The 22,447-nt window shown below is 48.9% G+C and overlaps 1 protein-coding gene and 1 non-coding gene across 5 annotated transcripts in view; both read left to right on the forward strand.

The window, feature by feature from the left end:
- Ctdspl (CTD small phosphatase like) overlaps positions 1-22,447 on the forward strand; it is a 115,005-nt gene that overhangs the window by 85,307 nt on the left and 7,251 nt on the right. Inside the window, exons 2-6 of one of the 4 annotated variants that reach the window (XM_027415346.2) lie at positions 1,090-1,244; positions 8,999-9,031; positions 14,231-14,332; positions 17,455-17,511; positions 20,495-20,587. In XM_027415346.2, coding sequence (XP_027271147.1) covers positions 1,090-1,244; positions 8,999-9,031; positions 14,231-14,332; positions 17,455-17,511; positions 20,495-20,587 — 440 coding nt within the window. The other 3 variants (XM_035444042.1, XM_035444041.1, XM_027415347.2) reach the window with 3 other exon arrangements.
- Positions 18,848-18,920, forward strand: Mir26a-1 (microRNA mir-26a-1). Its single transcript, NR_162742.1, has one exon. It is a non-coding gene; the product is annotated as a microRNA mir-26a-1 (primary transcript).

The following is a 22,447-nucleotide window of genomic DNA, read 5'->3' on the forward strand; positions in this document are numbered from 1 at the left end:
CTCTGATCCTCATTATTGTGTATCGAATGCTCTTAGCCACTGAGCTGTTTACCCAGCCCCGAGGGTTATGCCTGGGGGTTGCAGACCACCCACATCTGAACAGTTGCATCTCCTGGATGCTTTTGGTTTTGCTGTTACCAGGAAACTATTCCTAAGGTTGTGATTGCTTGGGAGGAAAGGCGCTGAACAAATCACTAAGCTCACACAGTGAAGAATGGCGCCAGATGGCTCGTGAGGAGAGGCGTGTTCTCATGATCGCTCTCCATCTCTTTAACCCATGGTCCCTTCCCTGTGGCTACAGCCCAGAGCACTGCAGACCCACCCAGCCACAGCATGTGGTAAGACTGCCCCAGCTGCATTCCCAGGCAAAAGCGCCTGCCCATCCAAGTTGTCGGTCTTCTGCCCTGAGGTGTGTTTTCCATCTGCACCAGATTTTACCTTTCATTTCTGACTTGTGGCAGCTTGTCCTGAGCCCTGATAAATAGAAAGACCCATTCCTCCCTCAGGTGCCTCCATCCAGGACAGGCCAGGACACAGTATTATTGGATCTTGACAACTTTTCCTGATCTTCTAAAGCCCGGGTTTGCTTCGTCACATCTGCTATCTCTGGTTTTGTTCTTGGGTGGGCCCAGGTTCCCCCACCAACTTTTGACAAAAGCACCTGACTTTAAGAAGGGGGGGGGGGGGTCCCTTGTGCTCCTTAACCCCTAAAGCTGGCCATGTCTATAATGCATGGGAAGTGCCCAAGAACTGAGTTTCTGATTGGCTCTTGCTTGCTGCTCAAAGGGAAGATGCTTCTGAGAGAGGGTCAGGTCTGGTCTGTTCATGAGAAGTCACTGACTGAAATACTGCTTATTGAATGGTAGAAATGCTTCCCCTCCTCGGGCTGGAGAACACACGTGACAATGACCCTGAGGACTGCAGTTAAGGAGCAAGCAGCCTACTGAGCTGAGGTCAAAGGGATTTGTGCCGCCTGTGGGATTGGGCTACAGGGCCCCTGGAGTCGGGGTCCCAGGAGGCACCCGCACACTCCGCACTCACTCTCACTCACATGGTTCAGTCACCCACAGCGTGCTCTCTCTCTTTCAGCTTCTCAGCGCAGCCTCAGCCTGAAGAAGCAGAGGGGTCGTAGCATCCTCAGCTCCTTCTTCTGCTGCTTCCGAGACTACAATGTGGAGGCGCCTCTGCCCAGCAGCCCCAGTGTGCTTCCGCCCCTGGTGGAGGAGAACAGCGGGCTTCAGAAGGTCAGTTCATCCGGAAAACTGCACCGGTATAAATGTCCCGCCGGAGACAGGTTCCCTCACTAGAGTATGTGAAATGTGTATGCCACCATTTAAGACTTGGGTTCAGTCTTTTTAAAGGAAGGCTTTCTGGTCCTCCCATGTAGCAACTGAAGAGCAATTATGATGGAAATTTAAGGTCAGTGTGATGGCTCAGCTGGTAAAGGAGCTTGGCGCCTGATAGCCTGAGCTCAAGCCCCAGAACCCACATGGTAGAAGGAGAGAATTGACTCCCACGAGGTATTCGCTGACCCCTTCATGAACACTGTGACATGGACAGGCATGCACACGCATGCATGTGCACAGATACACATGCACGCAGGCACACACACACAGAAAAAATATAATTTTTAAAAAGAAACCAGTAGCAAATACAGAAACAGGCAAAATAAGATAGAGGCCAAGCAGACCTTGCAGTGAGTGTAATTGAGTTTAATACCTTGTGTAATAACAACAGTGTTTAACAACAGCAAAGTGGTGGGGGCTCTGAGTAGTGTTTGCCGGGGTGTGTGTGTGTGTTAGATTGTCGTAATATAATAGGTCAGAACCCAAAACCACCCACGGACTGTCTGACTGCCACATCTGAAACTAAATAACTCAGAACAGTTAAGAGTATAAAGATAGACAAAGAGACACCATCCAGGAATAAGCAAAGAAACCAGGTTACATTAATTTCTGTCAACTTTGGATTCCAGGTTAAGAGGGAAAAAAAAAAAAAACATTGAAAAATGCAAAGGAGATTATCCATCAGGAACGTGGTTAAAGATTACAGACACCAAAGTCATAAAACTTTATGTTCCAAATAACTGAACAAAGAACATAAACAGATAAATCACAGACCAAGAAAAGAGCTGGGGGGCTGGAGAGATGGTCCGTGGTTGAGCACTGGCTGCTCTTCCAGACGACCTGGGTTCGATTCCCAGCACCCACATGGCAGCCAACGACTGTCTGTAAGTACAAGTCTGACACCTCACACGGACAAACATGCCCGAAAAATACCAATGCAAATAAAATAAAAGTAAATTTTTTTAAAAGAAAGAAACAGAGCTGTCGGGCAGGAGAGATGGCTCACTACCTCTGCTGCTAAGAGCACTTGCTGCCCTTCCAGGGGACTGGAATTTGGTTCCCATCACACCATTCACAGCAGCCTGTGACTCTAGTCCAGAAGATGTTCTGCCCTCTTCTGGCTTCCATGAGTATGTGTGCACACACTAAATATTTAAATAAGAAAAAAAAATACAACTGATCAAATGTGGGACAGATCAAAATACCTGATTTTGGTATATGGCTCAAAATGTGAAAAACATTTGATGTGGCCAAAGTCTAAACTAGAACAACCTTTTTCCTGTCTGTGAGGATTTTAAAGGTGATTCCTGGGTTTGGTGTGGGTGGAGGGTGTGGCATAGCGGTAAGTGGTGCAGAGGGCGTGCTAATTGGTTTGCATTTCCGAGAGGACATTTGGCTGTGTGGAACTAAAATCTTAGTGTGCTGTTGTTGATGAAAGCAATTTTATTTCACAGAAAAAAAAACTGTCATTAGGAATGTACAAAGATTGATATACAAGATGCTATCCAGCATAGCTTATAATGACCCAGGAAGGTTACCTGATGCAGACCTCTGATCCACACACACACACACACACACACACACAGGAACATATACAAAACTAGCCTTCTTTGAGGCAATGGAGGTACATTTTTCAGACACATAATGATTCCAAGAAGGAGTTAAACTAGGTAGTTGGTTAAATGAGTTACATCATAGCCATACATTCAGTTGCTATCTTGATTAAAAATGGCATGCATGTCCTGAAGGATGGCATGTCATGATTGTTAACATAAAGAAATATTCACAGTAGAGCTAGGAAGATGGCTCACTGAGTACAACACTGTGTGCAAACCCGACAGCCTGGGTTCAGAACCCACATAAAAGCATTAGTGCAATATCTTCAAGGAATCAGCAGAAGCTCATAAGCCAGCCGGCCTGCCATACCCTGCAGGAACAGCAATTGGCCAGCCGGCCTACCATACACCCCAGGAACAGCATTGGGCCAGCCTGCAGGAACAACAAGCAAGATGGAGAGAGCTAGAAAAGGCCTAAGACAGTCCTAAGATGTCAGCCAGCATCAGAGGCCTGTGGGGAAGGGTTTGACTGCCCACTGTAATGCAGGCACCCTAGAGGAGCTCTGCTGGTGAACTAGATGATTTTGTTCCCTCCCACTGGTATCTGGCAGTATGGGGCTTCCTTCCCCTCTGCTGGTCCATGGAAACAGGGCTCCTCTGCGTTTTCAATGCTCCAGCATCCTCCAAAGATCCTCGTGGATCGAACAGCCAACCATAGTCAGAACACACAGCACAGCTTTGCACATGCAGAGAAACATGTAGCCTCCGCTGAGAGGTCCCTGTTGAAAAGTGAGTACCTGAGACTCCTGGGGAAAACAGTGGCAGCCACAGAAGCCAGCCTCTGTGGACATCTCAGGACAGCCACTGGGACAGAAGAGACTTGTAGAACTCCAGCATCTCCTCACATCGCTAAACATAAAACCTTGGAAACGAAAGGAGAAGGAGAGAGCAGCCATTTCTGAGAACTGAGTGTGAATTCTGGAAAAGCAAGTGGAAAATGTATCTTAGAATTCCAACCAGAAACACAAAGTGGAAACCATGAGGGAGGAAAGGAGACATCTAGACCCATCCGCAGACAAGAGGAGTTCCAGAAAGAGAAAGGAGGGACAGATTTTTTGTTGTTGTTCTTGAGCTGAAAAAGACAGATAGCACCTGCTGTTGGAAAACTCACTGGCCGGACTGGGACACTGTGGAGCACATGCCGGGTATATGATGATGAGACTCTGAAAGTAACTCCTCTTTCTTTCTTTGTTTTTTCAAGACGGGGTTTCTCTGTGTGGCCCTGGATGTCCTGAAACTCACTCTGTAGAGCAGACTGGCCTTGAACTCACAGAGATCCACCTGCCTCTGCCTCCCTGGTGCTGGGATTAAAGACATTCGCCACCATGCCTTTAATGAAACACATTTTATGAGCAATTATATTAGTCTCAGACATCTCATCAGCAACAATAAGACACAAGGCTATGTCACCCGTGCTGCAACTGATTCTGATCTGCCCACACTTAAGGCAATGGCATATGTTCACCCCCAAACATGCACACACCCCCACAGGGGGCTGGAGATACGGGTCAGTGGTTAGGAGCTCATGCTGAGGACCCAGGTTCAGTTCCCAGAACCCATGTGTTGGCTCACAACCATCTGTAACTCCATCCAGTTTAAGAGGGTCCAGTGCCCTCTTCTGACCTCTACAGACACTGCACACATGTGGCACACATACATATGTGTAGACAAAATAACTCATACACACAAAAATAAATAAATCTTTTTTTAATTTTAAGCTTAATTTTAAAAATAGTTTGGAGAGTTATTAAATAGTTTTTATTTTTCCTTCATCCATTACTTGTCATAGATTGGCTGAGTCTTCTGTGGAAATACAGTGAGTCACAAATCTAATTTAAATCATTCTAGTCACATTTTAAGAAATATTTTAAAACACATGAAATTAATTTTAATAATATTTTACTTAACCCAATATATCCAAGGTTCAAACGTGGGACCAATAAAATATTGCTGAGATAATTTATTTTTATCTTACCAGTTCAAGAAGTAATGTATGCATTTTGTATTAGCTCAAATCTTAGTTTGGGCTAGCCATATCTCATGGACTCAGTGGCCACCTGTGAGCTGCTGTGTGCAACAGCTCAACTCATCTCATTCATGGATCTACAGTGATGATGGTCCAGCATCTTGGTTCCCTTGACTGTCACACTCCCTGCAGGTTTTGACCCAGAAGCAAATGCATTTTGACTTTCGTGGCCACAGCAAGACACATGGCTATACCCGCATGTGGCTCTACCCACCTAATTTCAAAGGCACTGAAGCATGGCCTTACCATGTACCCGCCCAGAAGAGAAGCTGGGGTGGCTGGGTAAGGACTGGTTAGTGCCTATTGCAGTGAGTGCCGCACTATTTCCATAAAAACTTCAAACACAGCATGATAAAGGAAACCGAAGTAAAGAGATGACACAGTGTGTCAGGGCGGCTGAACCAAAAGAAAAAAGTCTTGCTGCTAAGGCAATATTAGTATCAGACCAAGAAGAACCAAGTCAAATATGTTAAGGCTGGAGAGACGGCTCAGTGGTTAAGAGCACTTGCTGCTCTTGCAGAGGACCTGGGTTCAGTTCCCAGCACCCAACCATCTGTAAGTACCCCTCTAGGGGATTTGATGCCCGGGCCACACGCACACGCCTTATACATGCACACAAATGACAAGTAAGTTTTAAAAGCATTAAACACAGTGCAGACATTTACAGTGATAAAAGGTCTAATCAATGAGGTATTTAATAGCCCAGCCATCCTTCCATATTATCAAAAATATGGCAAAGTATAAGAAGAAAGCAATGATAAAATCATGATATAAACCTATTCTGTCTTCTGAAAATGAGCAGCCAACAACACAGGCTAATCATTGGTAGGTTCTGGCTGGTGGGATAAAACAGGAAAATGAAACAGTTGTCATAAATATGGAAAAGTTATAAAATTAGCCTTGCTTATGACGATGTCACTGTTTATATAGATGCCCGAGAGAGATAAAAACGGATTCGAATGGCTGGAAGCTAGCTCTGTGTGCTTCTGGGTGGGCTTTAGATTCCTGTGGAAGGAAAAGATGTCAAAGAATCTTGGAGAAAGCTTAAGAAAGAGCACACTGAAAGACAGCTTGCCCTCACAGACGCTACTCCTTGGTGTGTGTAACTCTCAGTGACATGTAAAATGAGAGTCTGCTGTGGTTCATATCCTGGCCCCAGGTCCAAGCAGCTCTCTCCATGCACATCTCTCCCTCCCTGCTTAAAATCTACTGCCATGAGTGGGGACCAGTGAGGTGGCTCAGCAGGAAAAGGCTTTTGCTCCCAAGCCTGACAACCTGAATTCCATCCCTGGGACCCACATGGTAGAAGGAGAGAACCAACTCATGCAAGTTGTCATCCTCCGACCTCCACACACACAGGCGGCACACGCCTCCAAGCACATAAAAAATAAATAAGAGATAGATAAACATGATAAAATATGTTTTAAATAAGAGACTGAAGACACCGTCACTGTGGAGAAGTGCTCTAAGCGAAGGGAACCATGGTCTATTGAGATAAACACCTTTTAAAGGCGTTCCTTTGGGCACTGTAGTCTCCCATCCATTCATGGGCTGCCTCTATTTATATTTGCCTAAATGTTTTTTTAAATAATTCAGGTGGGCTGGAGAGATGGTTCAGCCATTAAAGGCCAAACTCACAACCAAAATAACTCAGGGTTTGGAGGTGGGGGCTGGAGAGAAAGCTCAGAGGTTTGGCTGCTCTTCCAGAGGACTAGAATTGGGTTCCCTGCACCCATGTGGCAGCTCACAACCTTCTATAACTCTAGTCACAAGATCTGACACCCCTTGTGGCCTCCAGGTGCACCTGCATATGGTACACAGACATACATGCAAGCAAAACACCCATACACATAAAATAAAAATGAATCTTTTAAACTTAGTTACATCTAAAGTGAGGTGCTGTCGGTCTACGGGATCACGTGGCTTGGAAAGCTGACTCCCGAGGGACACTCTGCCTCTTGAACTGAATTCCACCAGCACTGACAGAACACAGGCCACGCCCAGATGTGGAAGTAGATCCCAGACCTGACTCTACTGAAGTCTGCAGGGCTCCTGCCTCTCCCAGCTCAGCATGGTAGAGAAGATGGAAGGCTGTGGACAGGACAGGACAGGCAACTGCTAAGACGCCTTCTACCCTGGAAAGAGGAAGGTTTAGAACCTTTTTCAACCATTCTGCAGTAATGGTTTGAGTTGACAGTCCTGGGGCCATCTCAGCTACACCATGGACCTGCAGACCAGCAGCATCCAGAGACAAACAGGAGTCAGTGCCCAGTAAGACTCCAATGGCAGTGACCGTGGAGAACCCCAGATGTAAAGAAAGCATAAAAGGGTTTCCGGAAACACAAATATACACATACATGCCTCCATACACAATACCACTCACATATACCATATACACATACCCTATACACATCAATTCACATATCCCATACACACACACACATGCCTCTCATAGTACACACATGTTCACACACACACACACACACACACACACACACACACACACACCTCATGCACACACATATACCTCACATACATGCGTATGTGTACACACATATGCAGTCCTCATTCCCATATACCCGTGGCTCAGCACTTCTGTGTGTTTGTTGTCCATATTCTGTCAGCCCTCAGTGGTGCTCCTGCAGCCTCTCCACACACATGCTCACCTCATGACGGGTGTTTCTGAGGCTGACTGAGTGCGGCTCTGTGGTCTCTGGATGGAGTGGGGCTTTGCCTACGGGAGCGCTTGCAGTGCCTAGAGACTTGTCCCTGCCCTGGGAGACACCCTGGCAGACAGGCCAGGGATGGTGTTGTGAAGTTAGAGGACGCTTTCCCCCAATCATCTAGCTCAGTGTCACTACCCTAAAGGGACCAGCACTTAGGAGCTTCTGGCTAAAATTCCCCCATCGATAACAGCCATCCGCTCCTGGGTCCAAACACTGGGAATGGTAGTATTTAGATGTTTCTGGAATGAAGTCCCCTGCACAAGTTGTTGGACACCAGGATTTGATTAGCGTGTGCTGTTGTGTGGAGGAGCCACGTAGTTCCCCTCTGATAGAGGCTGCTTAGAGTTGTAGAGAGGGGCGCCAGGAGGGCCTCCTGGCAAAGGAAGGAGCCATCGGGGCCATCTTCAGGGAAAAGAGGAATTGCAGTCACCCCACAGAGGTGATGTCTGGGGACCAGAGAGAATCAGGAGGTCACTGTGCTGGTCTCAGCAAAGCTACTAGGAGGTGCCAGCCTCTTTGCCATCTGGTTTGGCGTTCACTGGAAACCATGATCCTGGTGACCACCTTGATAACCATGGACACATCTTTTCATAAATCCTCCAGTTGGAGACATGACACAGTACATCTCCCTATCCTACTATACAGGGGGGGGGGGAAACAATTATCAGTGCTATAGTAAGCTGTTCCTGCCAGTTTGCAGCGGCTGGCATTCTGGGCTGAGGCTAGTTGTTGGATAATCTCAACACCCTTAGTAAATACAGTGCTCTGTTCGCCTTAAAGGAGAAAGCTGCATGGGCAGACTGAGAGGGAATTTCTGATACCTTGCCCTTGTCCCCTCTTTTCTGTTCTCTCCTCTGCCCTACCGAGGACCTGGAGGGGTCAGATATTCCTTGTAATCTGATAAACCTGACTCCCTCATGTCCTTTTAGGGGGGAGTTGCTTAAAAACATAAAACAAGCCAGTTATTAGAGGAGTGGGGATCAAAATATGAGTGTTGGGTTTTGTTCTTAAGTTAGAATCAGCTTCTTGGGAGCAGGGCACACACTGTTTAAATAAACAGAAAGGCCATGAGTTTGGAAACCCCACCTCCAAGTCCAGGAGGGGTCTGGAGGCAGCATAGGCCTGCTGCCTCCAGGAAGTTCCTCAGCTCACTGACTGCTACCAGGGTGCAGGGGTGGGAAGGCCATTGTTGTGCCTGTGCTTGAGAGAGCTTACAAGTTTCTTTCGAGAATATATCTCTTTTGCCTTCCATCCTGACAATGATTTTCTTTTCTTTTTCCTCAGGGTGACCAGAGGCAGGTCATTCCCGTACCAAGCGTATGTATCTTTATCCAGTTGTATTCAAGCGTTCATGAAATCCTTCCATGCCCTCAGGTCTACTCAGGGGAAAGGTGTTCCATTCCAGTGTTCTTGCTCCTGTTGAGTTTTATCGTGTGGTGTAAACAACTATATTCAGCTTAAAAAAAAAAAAAAAAAAGGCAAAGAAACAAAGTTAGCTTGAGCTGTGAATGGGACTGCTGTACAGGGGAGAAAACAGACAACTGTGGTGTTTCCCCCCTTCTCACCTCTTTTCTCCCTGCAACCCTCTCTTTCCTTCTCCCAAGAAACAGCTCCAGTGATAGTAAACTGAGGTGGCCTGGAGGCCACCCCGACCCACCGTACCGAAGGGGCCCAGCTCTTCTGACCAGGAGAGCAATGACATCGCCCACACTTGCTTCTTCCCAGCACAGTCAGCCTCACTGAACCTGCTGGCTGCCGGGCTGCTTGGCTGCAGCTCTGGGTGGAGAGGAAACTTCTGGCAGACTCCTTGATTTCTCAGGTCCCTGCCCACCCCCTCAGGCCCCTCAGGCCAGCTGCTCTGCTCTTCTGCCTCAGCTAGCACGTCACTTTCCCTTTTAAACCCTTGAATTCCAGAGCTAAGCTGTCCCTGTGTCCCCAGGCCTCCACTGCTCCCCTGTGTGTCCCCCTTGCTCAGCCAGCAGCACTGTGTACCCTCAAATCATGCAGCAAACAACTTCCCTAAGGAACTTTACGGCTAGGCACAGCCCTGAGTCCTCGGGGACAGACTCAGTTTCTAAAACAGTCTATGAATTGGTCTTTTAGGATTATCTGATTCCAATTATGGGATTGCAATCTGTTTGTGTACTTTGACGTATTTCCTGGAGCCTCCAATAAGTACAGCTGTCCTGCATTGGATAGAGTGGGGTTTATGAGTTGGGGTTTGCCCAAGAAGGCTTTCGGTACAACGTGCCATTCGCAACTGGCCCAAAAAGGTCAATCATTTTATTTTTCTCAAGGCTTGGAGTTCTCCATTGACCATGCCTAGGGGTTGAACTTCTTTGAGGGAAAGACTGATCAGGCAACGTAGCATCTGAGCCAGAGTTTCCCAGTGACACCCAGCAGGCTCGATCAGGGGCTTCCTGATCAAAGGTTTTCTTCTTGTACAAGTAGCAGTATCTATTGCCCAGCCCTGTTCCGTGTCACTACTGGACACTAAGGTAATTTGTGACCACTGTAAAGCTAGGTGCCAAATGAAAGCAGCTGTGGGCCATGCAGACCCCCCACCCACCCCGAGGAAACTGGCCCTTTCTCCCAAACTGGGCTGAGCCATAAACAGAATTCCAGCATGAAGTAAATAGGAACAAGAAGGTTCCTTGTGTAATTTATCTTAGCATCGGATGGGTAAACTACAGGCTCTGCCCCATACCTACAGCAGACGGTGTGTCAGGCATGTGACTCTTGGGACTGGGTCAGTCATGTGACTCCTCTTGGGACTGGCTTCCAAATAGGCCACACGAGTAACTTGTATCTTTGTCCCCGCTCCCCTCCACTGGAAATTACCTGTGCATATTAAACGAGTACTCTACCCCTGAGCTGCATCCCCAGCCCCAGTTTGCATCTTTGAATGATGACATGAAGGCAAACAGTGCTTCCAGGGGGCACAATGTCTGTCATCTCCACTGACGCTCAGCGTTCAGGCTTAGAGCAAGGTCACCTGGGCTCAATTCAGTCCTGAATTTAAGTCTTGACATCCCCGATAAAACCTGTACTGACTTCCCAAGGTTCCCTGAGTCACATAGAGTGACCCTGTTCTTTCTGGAGCAGAGGGGCTTCTGGGTATTACTGAGAGTGACTGAAACTAGGGCTGCTGCATCAAACAACTAGATACCTTAACAGTACTGCGCCTCCAGACCAGGTCCCCTGGCCTCCTGCAGGCTTTCTCCAGGAAAGAGGAAGAGCCATCTGAGGCATGAGTGCCCAGAGCAACTGCTGGCACAGAGTCCCCAATCTCTGCTTTGGGCCTCACCCCTCTTCTCTCATTCACATGTTTTGCTTTTTGCATGTGCAAAAGTTTTAGACTTTGAACTTTTTATTCAACAAAAATCCAAGTCAGTAGTTAAATTTTAAATGATAGAAAATTAAAGAGGAAAAAAAAATCCTCCCAGAAGTTCCCACGATCTACCATAACTAACATTAATGTTTGTCCCACCCCTCTCAGAAAGCTTCCAGACAAACACATTTATACACACGAGAGTGTGTTGCTCCCACCGCTCTGCAAGAGTCTATTACTAGTCATGAGCACCTTGAATGTCTGTCTAGTACCTATTGTTCTGCCTGCATGTACGCCTGCACACCAGAAGAGGGCACCAGATCTCATTATACATAGTTGTGAGCCACCGTGTGGGTGCTGGGAATTGAACTCAGGACCTCTGGGAGAGCAGCCAGTGCTCTTAACCCCTGAGCCACCCCTCCGGCCCCCTGTAATGCCCTTCCTGGTGTGTTCACGAGCTTTATGATGACTGCAAAGATTTAGTTAGACCTTTGAGTGAATGGTTCAAGACCAGCTAAGTCACAAAGCACTATGGTGGCTTTCCAGTGTCCTTGTATTGCCAAGAACTCAGGCTGTCTCAGCGGGGCACTGAGGAATTTGCATTTTTCCAGGGGAGGTTCCCAGAGAAGCTGTGTGAAGGGCTGGGAATTGATGGAGCCCTCCCTCCTTGCGTCTTCAGCAACCTGGCCTTCCTCTCTGCTGTAAAAATCAGTGGCTTGCCTAACAGGCGGCTCAGCCCACCTGCCCCCCCCCCTTGCATTATTCCATCAGGGATATCAGGATATTAATTACTTTTAATCAGAGAATGCTTATAAAGTGTGGGGGCATATGCTGAGAAGGTAGTTTTTAGTCCTGGGCTTGGAAAATCCCTGGGCCACTTTTGGCGGATCTTTGATGTTTTCTGATCTTCGAGGGGTAGAATTGCTAGAGCCTTGTTTTCCAGGCTAGCACTTTAAGTGACTTAAGTTATAAGCGTCCTTTAGTAGTGTGTGAAGCAAAGGGAAGGGCTTGAAGGAAGCCGGCTTTACCCAGGGGAGGGGGATAGACAGGAAAAGGGTCTAACCTGTTCACACTCTTCCCTGAGGGACTGTCTTTTTACATGATTGTGCAATAAAATCAAAACAAATTCTACCATGGTCACATGCATACCTTCTGCTGGGGCCCAAAGAAAGAATTCCCTATTTCTTGGTTGTGTTCAACCCGGCCTTTTTAGAAACATGTTTTTGTACAAAACTTCATGTGAGTTTGGTTATTTTTTTTTTTTAATAACCTGCTGGCTCGGCCGTTTATAATGATGGAAACAGTCCCCTCTCAGGCCCCGAAGTCCTTGTCGGCCGGCAGGACACAGCCCACCTCTCTTGCTGCTGCTGGGAGGCCTCGGAGGACTGAGCCAGTTTTACTTAGAGCTGTGGGAAGTAGAGCCTTCTGGGCTTTTCTTCTCCGTGATTTAGAAAGAGATGTGACTGCACAGAACACCCTGGAGTTAGCCTGCATCTGGCCCATGTGCCACCTCCTCTTGCTCAGCCCCTGTCCTCGGTGAGCACCATCCCTACCTCCTCAGCTAACCAGCCCTGTGGCTCACACATGCTGGCTGAAGCTCGATTTTAAATTTCGTTTTCAGTGCTGGAGCTAACCCTGTTGCCTCACTCATGCCAGCATTCTACCACTGAGCTACTCCAGCCCTCTCACTAAGTTAGCCAAACAAGCCCCTAAGTTTAACTCTATAGCCTAGACAAGTCTTGTCCACCCTCCTGCCTCGGCCTCCTGAGAAGCCCTCCTGGGATCATAGGTATGCACCATCCAGCCCAGCTTCAAAAGAATGTTCTTTCATTAGCTAATGTTCAAAAGCGAAAGGAACCAGTCGCTTAAATGCTTCTGGTTCCAGTCTTGCTTGAAAAAGTCCACTGTTCATTCTCCTGTGGCTGAGTCTAGATATTTAATTATGTTTTGTTTTGCATCAAACATTAAACAGTTTGCAGGGGGAAAAATTAACTAGTTGACATTAGCCACTGAACATGCCACAGTCAATTAAAATACTTCACATTATCTCTGGAAGGAGGCAAGGCCCGAAGAAATAAATACTTAAATCATAGAACAGTATATTAGCTTCTTCCCACCCCACCACAGGATAGGAGTCAGCTGCTCTGAGGACAGGTTGTTTATGTGGTTAACACGGAACATGGATTAAAGTCTAACTTGACATAAGACGTACAGATGCCCCAGCCATCGGTTTCACACCACAACAGTGTCAATTTTAATACTGGAAGGACAACTTGTTGGTGGGTCTACAGCTTTTCTTCAAGTGTTTAAGAATGCTGGGCATGGGGCTGGAGAGACAGCTCAGCAATTAAGACTTTTGTGTCTCCCCTGCAGAGGACCTGGATTCAGCTTCCAGCACCCCACATGGTGGTTCCTCACCTCCGCCTGTAACTGCAGTTCCAGGGACCTGACGCCCTCTTCTGGCCTCTACAGGCACTGCATACACATGGAGACAAGCAGGCACACATGCATACACATCAATAAAAATATCAAGGGTCTAACATAGCTCCAAAGTTTCCTCATGTGTTGGCAGTGAATTTTAGGCAAAACATGTCCCCAGGCAATAAGCCTGTGAAGTCAGAGTAGTTGTTATAGAGTAAACACTCATTCTCCCCTCCTCCCACACCCAGACAAGGTTTCTCTGTGGCTTTGGAGACTGTCCTGGAACTAGGTCTTCTAGACCAGGCTGGTCTCGAACTCACAGAGATCCACCTGCCTCTGCCTCCCGAGTGCTGGGATCAAAGTCGTGCGCCACCACCACCCAGCTGTAAGCACTCATTCTTATGTGATCCATTTTAATATAATAATAATAATAATAATAATAATAATAAATAATGGCCACCCTGTGCATGCCAGGAAGAATACTGGGTGGCTTACTGCTGGTACAACTGATAAGCATCTCTTTTACATGGAGGTATAATCACTTCAACTAATAGCAAAGAGTGTCTGAGATGATGCTGAGCCAGGCTTGGGGCAGAGTCTCTGTTGCCGAGTCCTTGTTGTGACATACATGATAAGCTTGGCTGGGCCTTTTAGGTGTTTGCTTTCATTTGCACCGTCATTAATGTCATCTCTGCTATGAAGTAGCTGGGGAGGCCCAGGCTCTTCCACTGAGTTTATAATATTGATTTCTTTTCTCCCTTCAGCCACCAGCTAAATCCCTCCTTCCAGAGGTGACGGTGCTCGACTATGGGAAGAAATGTGTGGTCATTGATCTAGACGAAACCCTGGTGCACAGTTCATTTAAGGTAAATTCCACGTTCAGGATCGCCTGGGGGTCTTTGTGACTTCATGACCTCCGTGTGAAGAGGACGAAAGCTGTGGCCATTCGTGTGACTGCACTTCTCACGAAGAGATCCCATGAGCTCGGGGTTTGGGCTGGACCTACCCCTTTAGCCCAGGTGAACATGAGCTATGATAGTTGAATATTAACACATTGGTTTTGGGATTCCTCGGGATTTAAGCCCCATAGAAATGTTTTTAGGTTTAGGTGTTACGGGTAGTCAGTACCCCGGGTGTGATGTTTTTGAGGTACCTGGAGCACTATGCATTTTATGGAGTGGGGTATTGTTGAAAACTGTCAGGTGCCCTGCTGCCCTGGTAATGTTCCCAGATTAATTTTTTATGTGCAACTCTCAGGAAGCCTTATCCAAACCGCTGGGCCATTCATTCTACTCATGTTCGTGCTGGGGTTTGTGTGCCCACGAGTGCCTACCTTCATAGCCCCTCTCAGTGGGTGATGAGCTGCAGCTCAGCTGTGTCTAAGTGAATGCCAGAGGCATCGTGACCACTTTCTCCACTCCGTCCACTGCCAGGACCCCCACACCAGAGCAGCAGTGACTACATCATTAAGACAATGAATTAATTCACCCTTACTGTTTTAAAGAGGCAAATGCTGACAGTGTGTGGAGTAAGTGAGTGGTGTTTGGAGAGAAGCGGTGGGTAGTTAGTTCTAAGAGCCTGCTTCCGGTCTCCGTGGACTATTCCTGTCAGTGAGGCTGCTCAATCCTGGCCACTGTCACTACAACCCTCATTCTCCCACTGCCCTGGGACACCTCTTGCTTCACTGAGAGATGCGACTGGCACCACCAGTGATGGGATGGGTGTCTCACCAGAGCCCTTGTCATTCCTGGCAGGCCATCAGGCAGGAAGAGCCCCCAGCACCTTCCTGCTAGAATCAACATTGTACCTTCTCACTAAACAAACAGGACAAGGCCGGGAGGCTCTCTGAAGACTTTGGAAGGTGGACAGCCTAGCAATGACAAGGGGCCTCATTCTAGCAGCTGAGGCTTGTAGGACCATCTCTTTACCCAGCATTCCAAGGGCTGGGCTCCTCCAGGATTGGTCCTGGGGCCACAGTGGCCTTGTGCCCAAGCTCTGCTCTAAATGGCATTGCAGAATTTCCCCTTCTGTGAAGCAAGTGGCTCTGGGCGTCAAGCCCTTCAGAGCGGGGGTCAGTTACTGTCTTAGCATAGAAAACACCTCCTAAGGAGCTCTGGACAAACTGCCCAAGATTACCCAGGGTTCCTGGCTCCAAGGCAGGGCCTTGGCAGCCCCACTGTCTCTGGATCCTGCTCAGAGAGCACGACTGCCACAAGCTGTACACAGAATTTCCTCTTTTCTTCCCTGACCTGACTACTTTTTAAAATTATCTGTAACTTTTTATTTATTTTTGTGTCAACTGTGGCTGTATGTGTGCCATGGTGTGTGTGGGGGGAGGGTGTAAAGGTCAGAGTACAATTATGGGTCAGGTCTTTCCTTACACTGTGGGTTTGTGGGGATCAAACTTTTATCATCAGGGTTACACAGCACTGAGCCATGTGTCTTTGCTGCACCATCTCATGGGCTTGGACAGGGCTACTTTTGCAAGTCGGATTATGGTTTTTAATGTTCTGGGCATTTCAGAGTCTTGTGGGAAGGTGTGTGCTGTGAACCTCCTGTGTGACACACGAGCTCAAGGACCACACTTGTAAGCTGGGGCTGATTCTCTTCTAACTTCACCGTGTGGAGTGTGATTTCATAATCCAATGCTTTGACAGTTTCTTCAGTCATTTTTCTCTGTTTTTCATAACTCGATATTTCAGTGGTAAAATTATGAAATTTTGAGTTCATCCCTTGCTTTTCTTTTTTGTCTTTTTTTTGGGGGGGGAGGGGAACATTTCGAGGCAGGGTTTCTCTGTAGCTTTGGAGGCTGTCCTGGAACTCACTCTCTGCAGAGCAGGCTGATCTCGAACTCACAGAGTCCGCCTGCCTCTGCCTCCCGAGTACTGGGATTAAAGGCGTGCGCCACCAACACCCAGCTGTCCCTTGCTTTTCTACCCTGCAGATCAACTCAGCAGCACCCCCACATCTGAGCACTCAGTGACAGGCTGACAGTCTAGCACACTCCACAGTGATGGGGTAACAGTCTATCACACTGCACAGTGATGGCGTGATGGTCTAGCACAGTCCACGTTCTTCAGGAAGAGTGTCGTACATTGATGAACTCAAAGGCTGGCCCAGTTTACAGTCTGACCAGAGGTTCCGCACACCCTCTCCACACAGTCGCCACCATGCCCTGTCTTCCTGAGTCTCTCTTGCCCCTAAGATCTGCAGACTGATGGTTCTTTTAGAGCTGTTTGTTAATTTTTCTAGTCTGTGGAATTCTGTGTATAACTGCACATAAGACTGTCATTGTGATCTGACGACTGCTAGATTCATATTTTATTTTTCAAATGTGTCTAATACCATCCAAGAGTTACATTAAATGCCTGCGAGGTTGTGGGTGAGCTGGGTTTTGTGTTTCTTAGAACAGAGCAGTTGAGAAGCTGGCTGCCTCCCAATCCCAGAGCAAGAAACCAGGCCAGGCCACCAGGCAGGGCCTGAGGCTGCTGATGGAGCCATGGGGACCCATCAGCTCTACCACCATAGCAGTTGAAGAGAGCAGACACTGAAGTCCAGAGGGGAAAGTCTGCCCAGGGTCCTAACTTGCAGCATCTGGCTTTCTGCCTCCCATGGGTCGGTACTCTGAGCATTCCCTGCCAAGCTGCCCACACTGTGAGTCCAAGGACAAACTGCTTTTCCAGTAGTACTGACACTGGCCAGCAGGCTCTCATCTCTGCCCCCTGGTGGCCATCAGCAGTTCCCCTCATCCTGTCTGGGCCCACAGGCTAGACGGAGGAGCCCCATTCTCTGCCAGGCTGTACAACCCTTTGTGGTTGAGGCAGGCAAGTGACCAAATGGTTGGACCAGGATGCTAAACAACACAAAACCCTCCTGAACTATTTCCTGCAGTTATCAAAACATTGGTCCAGGCAAGCTTTTTGCTTGCTAAAATTTTCCATTTTCTTTTCCCTTCAGACATATTAATCCCAGTTTCTTTTCTCTCTAGCCCATTAGCAATGCTGACTTCATCGTTCCGGTTGAAATCGATGGAACCATACACCAGGTAAGACATCGAAGCCACCTGGAGTTTGGGGAACATGTTCTTCTGGTAACCACATTCCCTGTGAATGTCATTTCTAAATTCCCATCTCAGTGGCAAATTGTTCCAGCCACCGGAAACAAACAGTGAGCTGGGCATGGAGGCAGAGGCAGGTGGATCTCTGTAAGTTCAAGGCCAGCCTGGTATACAGAGTGAGTTCCAGTTTATCCAGGATTATACAGAGAACCCTGTCTCAAAAAAACAAAAATAGAGTGAATGGCTTTCTACCTCACACACACTTGTTTTATGAGGTTTACGAGGGACCTTTTCTGTTCATAAATGTTAAATGTGATTGACTTTTGGGAGTTTCTATACTGCGTCACCCCTCCCCACCCCTCAACATCTGGTTAATGTCTTCATATGATTGGGCTACTTTTAGCATGCAATAGGAAAATGCCACCAGTCACCCACTTATGGGGCATCCTTGGAAAGAAGTGTCCCTTTGATGCCAACGCCCCAGACTGATCTTGTCGTGTGTGGTTTTCTCCAGTGGCTCAAAGCAAAGTGGGAAGGGTGTGTTAAGATCAGTTGGCATGAATCTTTTTTTGTTTTTTCCTTTGTTATCAGCAAGCTCTTCTGGAAATGGCTTCATTTATGAATACAGTAAGAGCATGGTAGGAGAATTAGCCTTGAAGGTTAAAGTAGAGGTGGCTATTGTCAGATTTCCCTTAGGGCTACATGGGATGCCATCATCTTGATGTCAGTAAGGCTCCTTGACTCTTGAGTGTTAGAACAGTCCAGGCCTATGACATCAGCTATCTAGCCACCTCCTTGTCCAGGCGGGAAAACGAGACTTATTTCGGGAAAGGGTTAGCTCAAGATGATGTATGAAAAGTATCAAAATGAGAATCCTGACCCCCAAACCAGGTCTCTTTTCCTTAGACTCGGCTCTGCCTGACCCCACCTAGCTTTGCAGGAAGCGGGACCTGGGAAAGGCGCTGTCTCCACATCTCGTGCTTTTAAAAGCCATCGTAAAGCCAAAACTGCAGGCACCTGGGCATTTAACATTCGCAGAGCACCCGCTGATTATTAACTCGGCACCCGACAAGCAGTTCGGACTTCTGCATTGAGTACTGTGGCACAAGTTGCGGAGATCCTGAGATGAGGCGCAGGAGGGCTGCCCAGTGGCATGGAGAGAGGAAAAAATAACGATAATCTCCACACCACGTGACCGCGAGCAGCGCAGCTCCTTCTCTTTGGCAGTAGATACTCCCCGGGGACCCAGGGCTGAGATAAGAAACGCCTAAGGGGAGGAAGCTACAGGTGCAAAAGCAAGAGGACCAAGGCCCTGGCGAAGGCCGTGGCCTCGTTCAAGTAATCCAGGATAGGCTGTGCAGGTCCCAAGGGGCCTATTCTTGGTTACTTGCACGGGGACGCGGGCCTGGACGCCGGCATCCGGGCCCAGGACCCTCCTTTCTGCCAAAGGCGCCAACGTCAGAGTTCCCCGCAGTCTCCAGCCCTTTGCATGTAGCCAAGCTTGGTGTCCAAGCAGTGCTCCCCTCCCAGGGACACAGGACCGGAGGCCACACCCAGTCACGGGCATCAGCACCAATAGGGGTCCTGCAGCTGTTACAGCCACAGCTCTGTCCTCGGGCCCCAACCCAGCACCCCAGCGCAGCAGGGTCCTATTGGTACCCAGTCTCCTACCCATTCCTCGGGCCCCTCCCTCCGCCCTCAGCCACAAAACCAGGCCACAGTCCCACCCTTTCAGCCAGCCAGGACTTTTCCCACCAAGCACCGTTTTCTGGCTGCCAAGCAGCTGCTTCCATGGGAGAAGTTCGTCCACAGAGCCTTGTGCCTCCCGCTCTGCAAGTCTCTCTCCTGTTGTCTGCTCTTAGAGGCTCTAGGTGTTCACCGCCACCCAACTCCCCCCCCCCCACCGCAGCTGCTTCCTCCCCTGCACAGCCTTCCTGTCTTCTCTCGATGCCCATGATTGGCTGGGCACACGGGCTTTAGCCCAACACCACATGCGTCCGTTTTCATGCTTTTGCTCAGCTTAGAGGTTTGATTTCCGATTCTTAGCATGAGAATTCCTATTCATCCTTCAAGGTCAAAACCAGATGTTACTCTCTGTGACTCCCTCCCCTGGAAAGGAAAATTAATTGCCTTTAATGTACCCTCCCCCCTACGGTGAGTGTTGTTGTATTCACTAATTTCTATAAGTGTGTGCTCAAGGCTGTGAGCAGGGCACAGCATCCCACTCAGCCTGGTGGTAGCTGTACTGAGCACAGTGCTGTGGCTGAGTTTTAAAGAGATAGCTAACTGCAGGGGAAATGTATTCAAGTTTTAATTTGGCTCCTCCCTCTTCCCACTTCTCCTCCCTGGCTTTGCTTTCTCTCTCGTCTCCCAGTTCCCTCAGATTCATTTCACCTCCAGAGACAGGAGCCTGCCTATGTGTTAGCTGCAGCCACGCTGCCTTGTGGTCCTGTCTGGCCTGACCGGAAGGGCGCACGGGGCGCACGGGGCCCAACTGTGGGAAAGAGACACCCCTTGCCTCTCTAAAGTACCGTCTGCGTTCCCACATAAGCAGAGTAACCTGTGGTGTTGAGTGGAAAGTTTCCAAGCTCTTTACCCCTAGGCCTTATGGGATGGGGATGGGAACATTCAGAGTAAAAGGCAGCAGCCAGTCCTAGACTCCCAAAAGGACAAGCACGTAGGCTGTGGCCTGTGTCCACACGGGGACTGACTGACACCCAGTGGGATGCATGAGTGGCCTCACCTGACGTGGCACAGCGGTGCTCCACTTGCTAGCTCTGATGTAAGACCCTTGATACCATGGTTAGCTTCCCTTTCTCTTTGTGAGGGTTTTCTACATCCGACTCTCCAGTCCAGACCTCAGCAAATCATGCCTAGGCCTGGCAACAGGAGGAGGGCCCCCTGGGGCAGCCCTTCCCCGGCCCAGGGCGGCTCTGACTGACTGATGGCCTGTTGTCTCCTCCCCCTGCAGGTATACGTGCTGAAGCGCCCACACGTGGACGAGTTCCTCCAGAGAATGGGGCAGCTCTTTGAATGTGTGCTTTTTACTGCCAGTTTGGCCAAGGTGCGTCCTGCTCCCTGCCGGCAGACTCCCAACCCCTCCACCCTCCACCACCCCCCAAGCTGCCAAGATCCTTTTGTTAAGGTGGAGGAAGCTATTTTTACGGTGACAGGTTCCCACCCCAGATGGGATGGATGCAGGCCATGTGCACACTGCCAGGCTGAAAGGCTTCTGGTTACCATGGTGACGGGAGCATTTGGAACAAATGCTCCATGAAGTTGCTGCATGCAGCCACCTGAAACCAGTTATCCACAGACGAAATCACAAGACCTGTCCATTGTGACTACAGAAGGATGGCTGTACGACACAGGAATGGTGGAGAGTCCCTCACCCATCGACTGGCAGCATAGATGTTAGAGGTCTCTGTGCCCTTGGGTTTAGTGGCCACAGGTTTTGGGGAGAAACAAATAGCCAGGTATCAAGTGTCACTTGCAGACATGGGCTGATGAAGGTTCTGACTGGCTTGGGGAGCTGCCTGGTTTCTGGTAAGTCCCCTACTTCTGGCACCTCCATTTCCTCTTGTCTAATTGGGGCTAATTCCATCTGCTCCATGGAGTGAATTAAATGAAATGGCCCATGCAAATGGCCCAACTCCTATTAAGCAGCCATCCATTGAGCCCTCACCATCTCCTGTGCACTGTTCTGGACAGTCAGTCACAGGGCAAGCATCCCTGATGTTCAGCCTATAGAGTTATAAGTGGTGGTGGTGGTGGTGGTGGTGACATCATCCAGACAGGGTTCGTGGGTACCATGGTGTGCCGTGGGGCAGACAGAGCAGGCCCTAGCTCCTCCGCCCAGGTCTGACAGCTGTGATTCTCAGAGTCATGCATTCCACTTGGTAGCACCACCAGTGTCTCCATGAGCACCCTTGGAACCTTTGGGTAGCCCCAAAGATGAGTTCTGTGCTGTGCAGGTTAACCCTTTGTGTGAAGAACTCCTCCTTGGAGGCCTGCCTCAGACAATAGCCACCTTGATCTACATAGTGAGCCTTTGACCTCAGGTCCTCAACACTGCTCCTCTATCCGGGCCGTTCCTGCCTGGGTTCTGTTCTCTGTGCTGAGCAAGGCAAGGGCCCCCTATATAGCTGTCTGCCAGCCTCATCAACTGGCCTCAGCGTGAGCTGCTAAGGAGAGATCCTCCCAGACCTGGGCTTTATTCTCTTGCACAAAAACAACACAGAGGAGGGCTTTAAGGAAATAGTCTTCCCCAGTGGTGCCAAGACTAATTGTGTGTGCAGCTTCAACGGTACTTGTGATTCTGCTCCAGGATGCTAAAGAGCCTGAAGTAATAACCAGCCAAATAGCAAGTGCGAGGATTGCACCAGCACGCTGGACCGAGGGTTGTTTTTCCTTGGTGAGATGGAAAACACGCTTCCTTGGCATTATCCCCAGTGTTCGCCTAAACACTGTTTAGCAGCCCTGTTTGGGCTGCTCTTCCTGAGCCGCTCCCTCTGCCCGCCATCTGCTTCTCCAGCCCTCCTCGCCCTGCAGAGCCAAACCCAGTTCCCAGTACAGCCTTATAGTCTTTCCAACCCCGATGGCCGAGTTGTACTGATGTGCCCTCAACTTTAGCTCAGCACTCTCCCTGCCTCCTGCCAGGGCCTGCAGGCTCAGCCCACTGACTCCCAGACTCCAGCTTTGTCATATACTCTTCCATTCATCTCCCCTCGTGGGTGCTAGGGCACCTAGGATACAGAAGGGGAGATGAGGCCCTGCCACGGGTGCCGGTAGGCTTCATCCTGATCTTCCAAGCCTGGATCCCCCAGACACTTCCCTAAGAAATGATTGACAGGAATGGAGAGATGGCACTTGCAGAGGACCCAGGTTCAATGCCCAGCCCCCACACGGGAGCTCACAATCTCTG

This window comes from Cricetulus griseus, chromosome 4, assembly GCF_003668045.3.
Source record: "Cricetulus griseus strain 17A/GY chromosome 4, alternate assembly CriGri-PICRH-1.0, whole genome shotgun sequence".
NCBI lineage: Eukaryota > Metazoa > Chordata > Mammalia > Rodentia > Cricetidae > Cricetulus > Cricetulus griseus.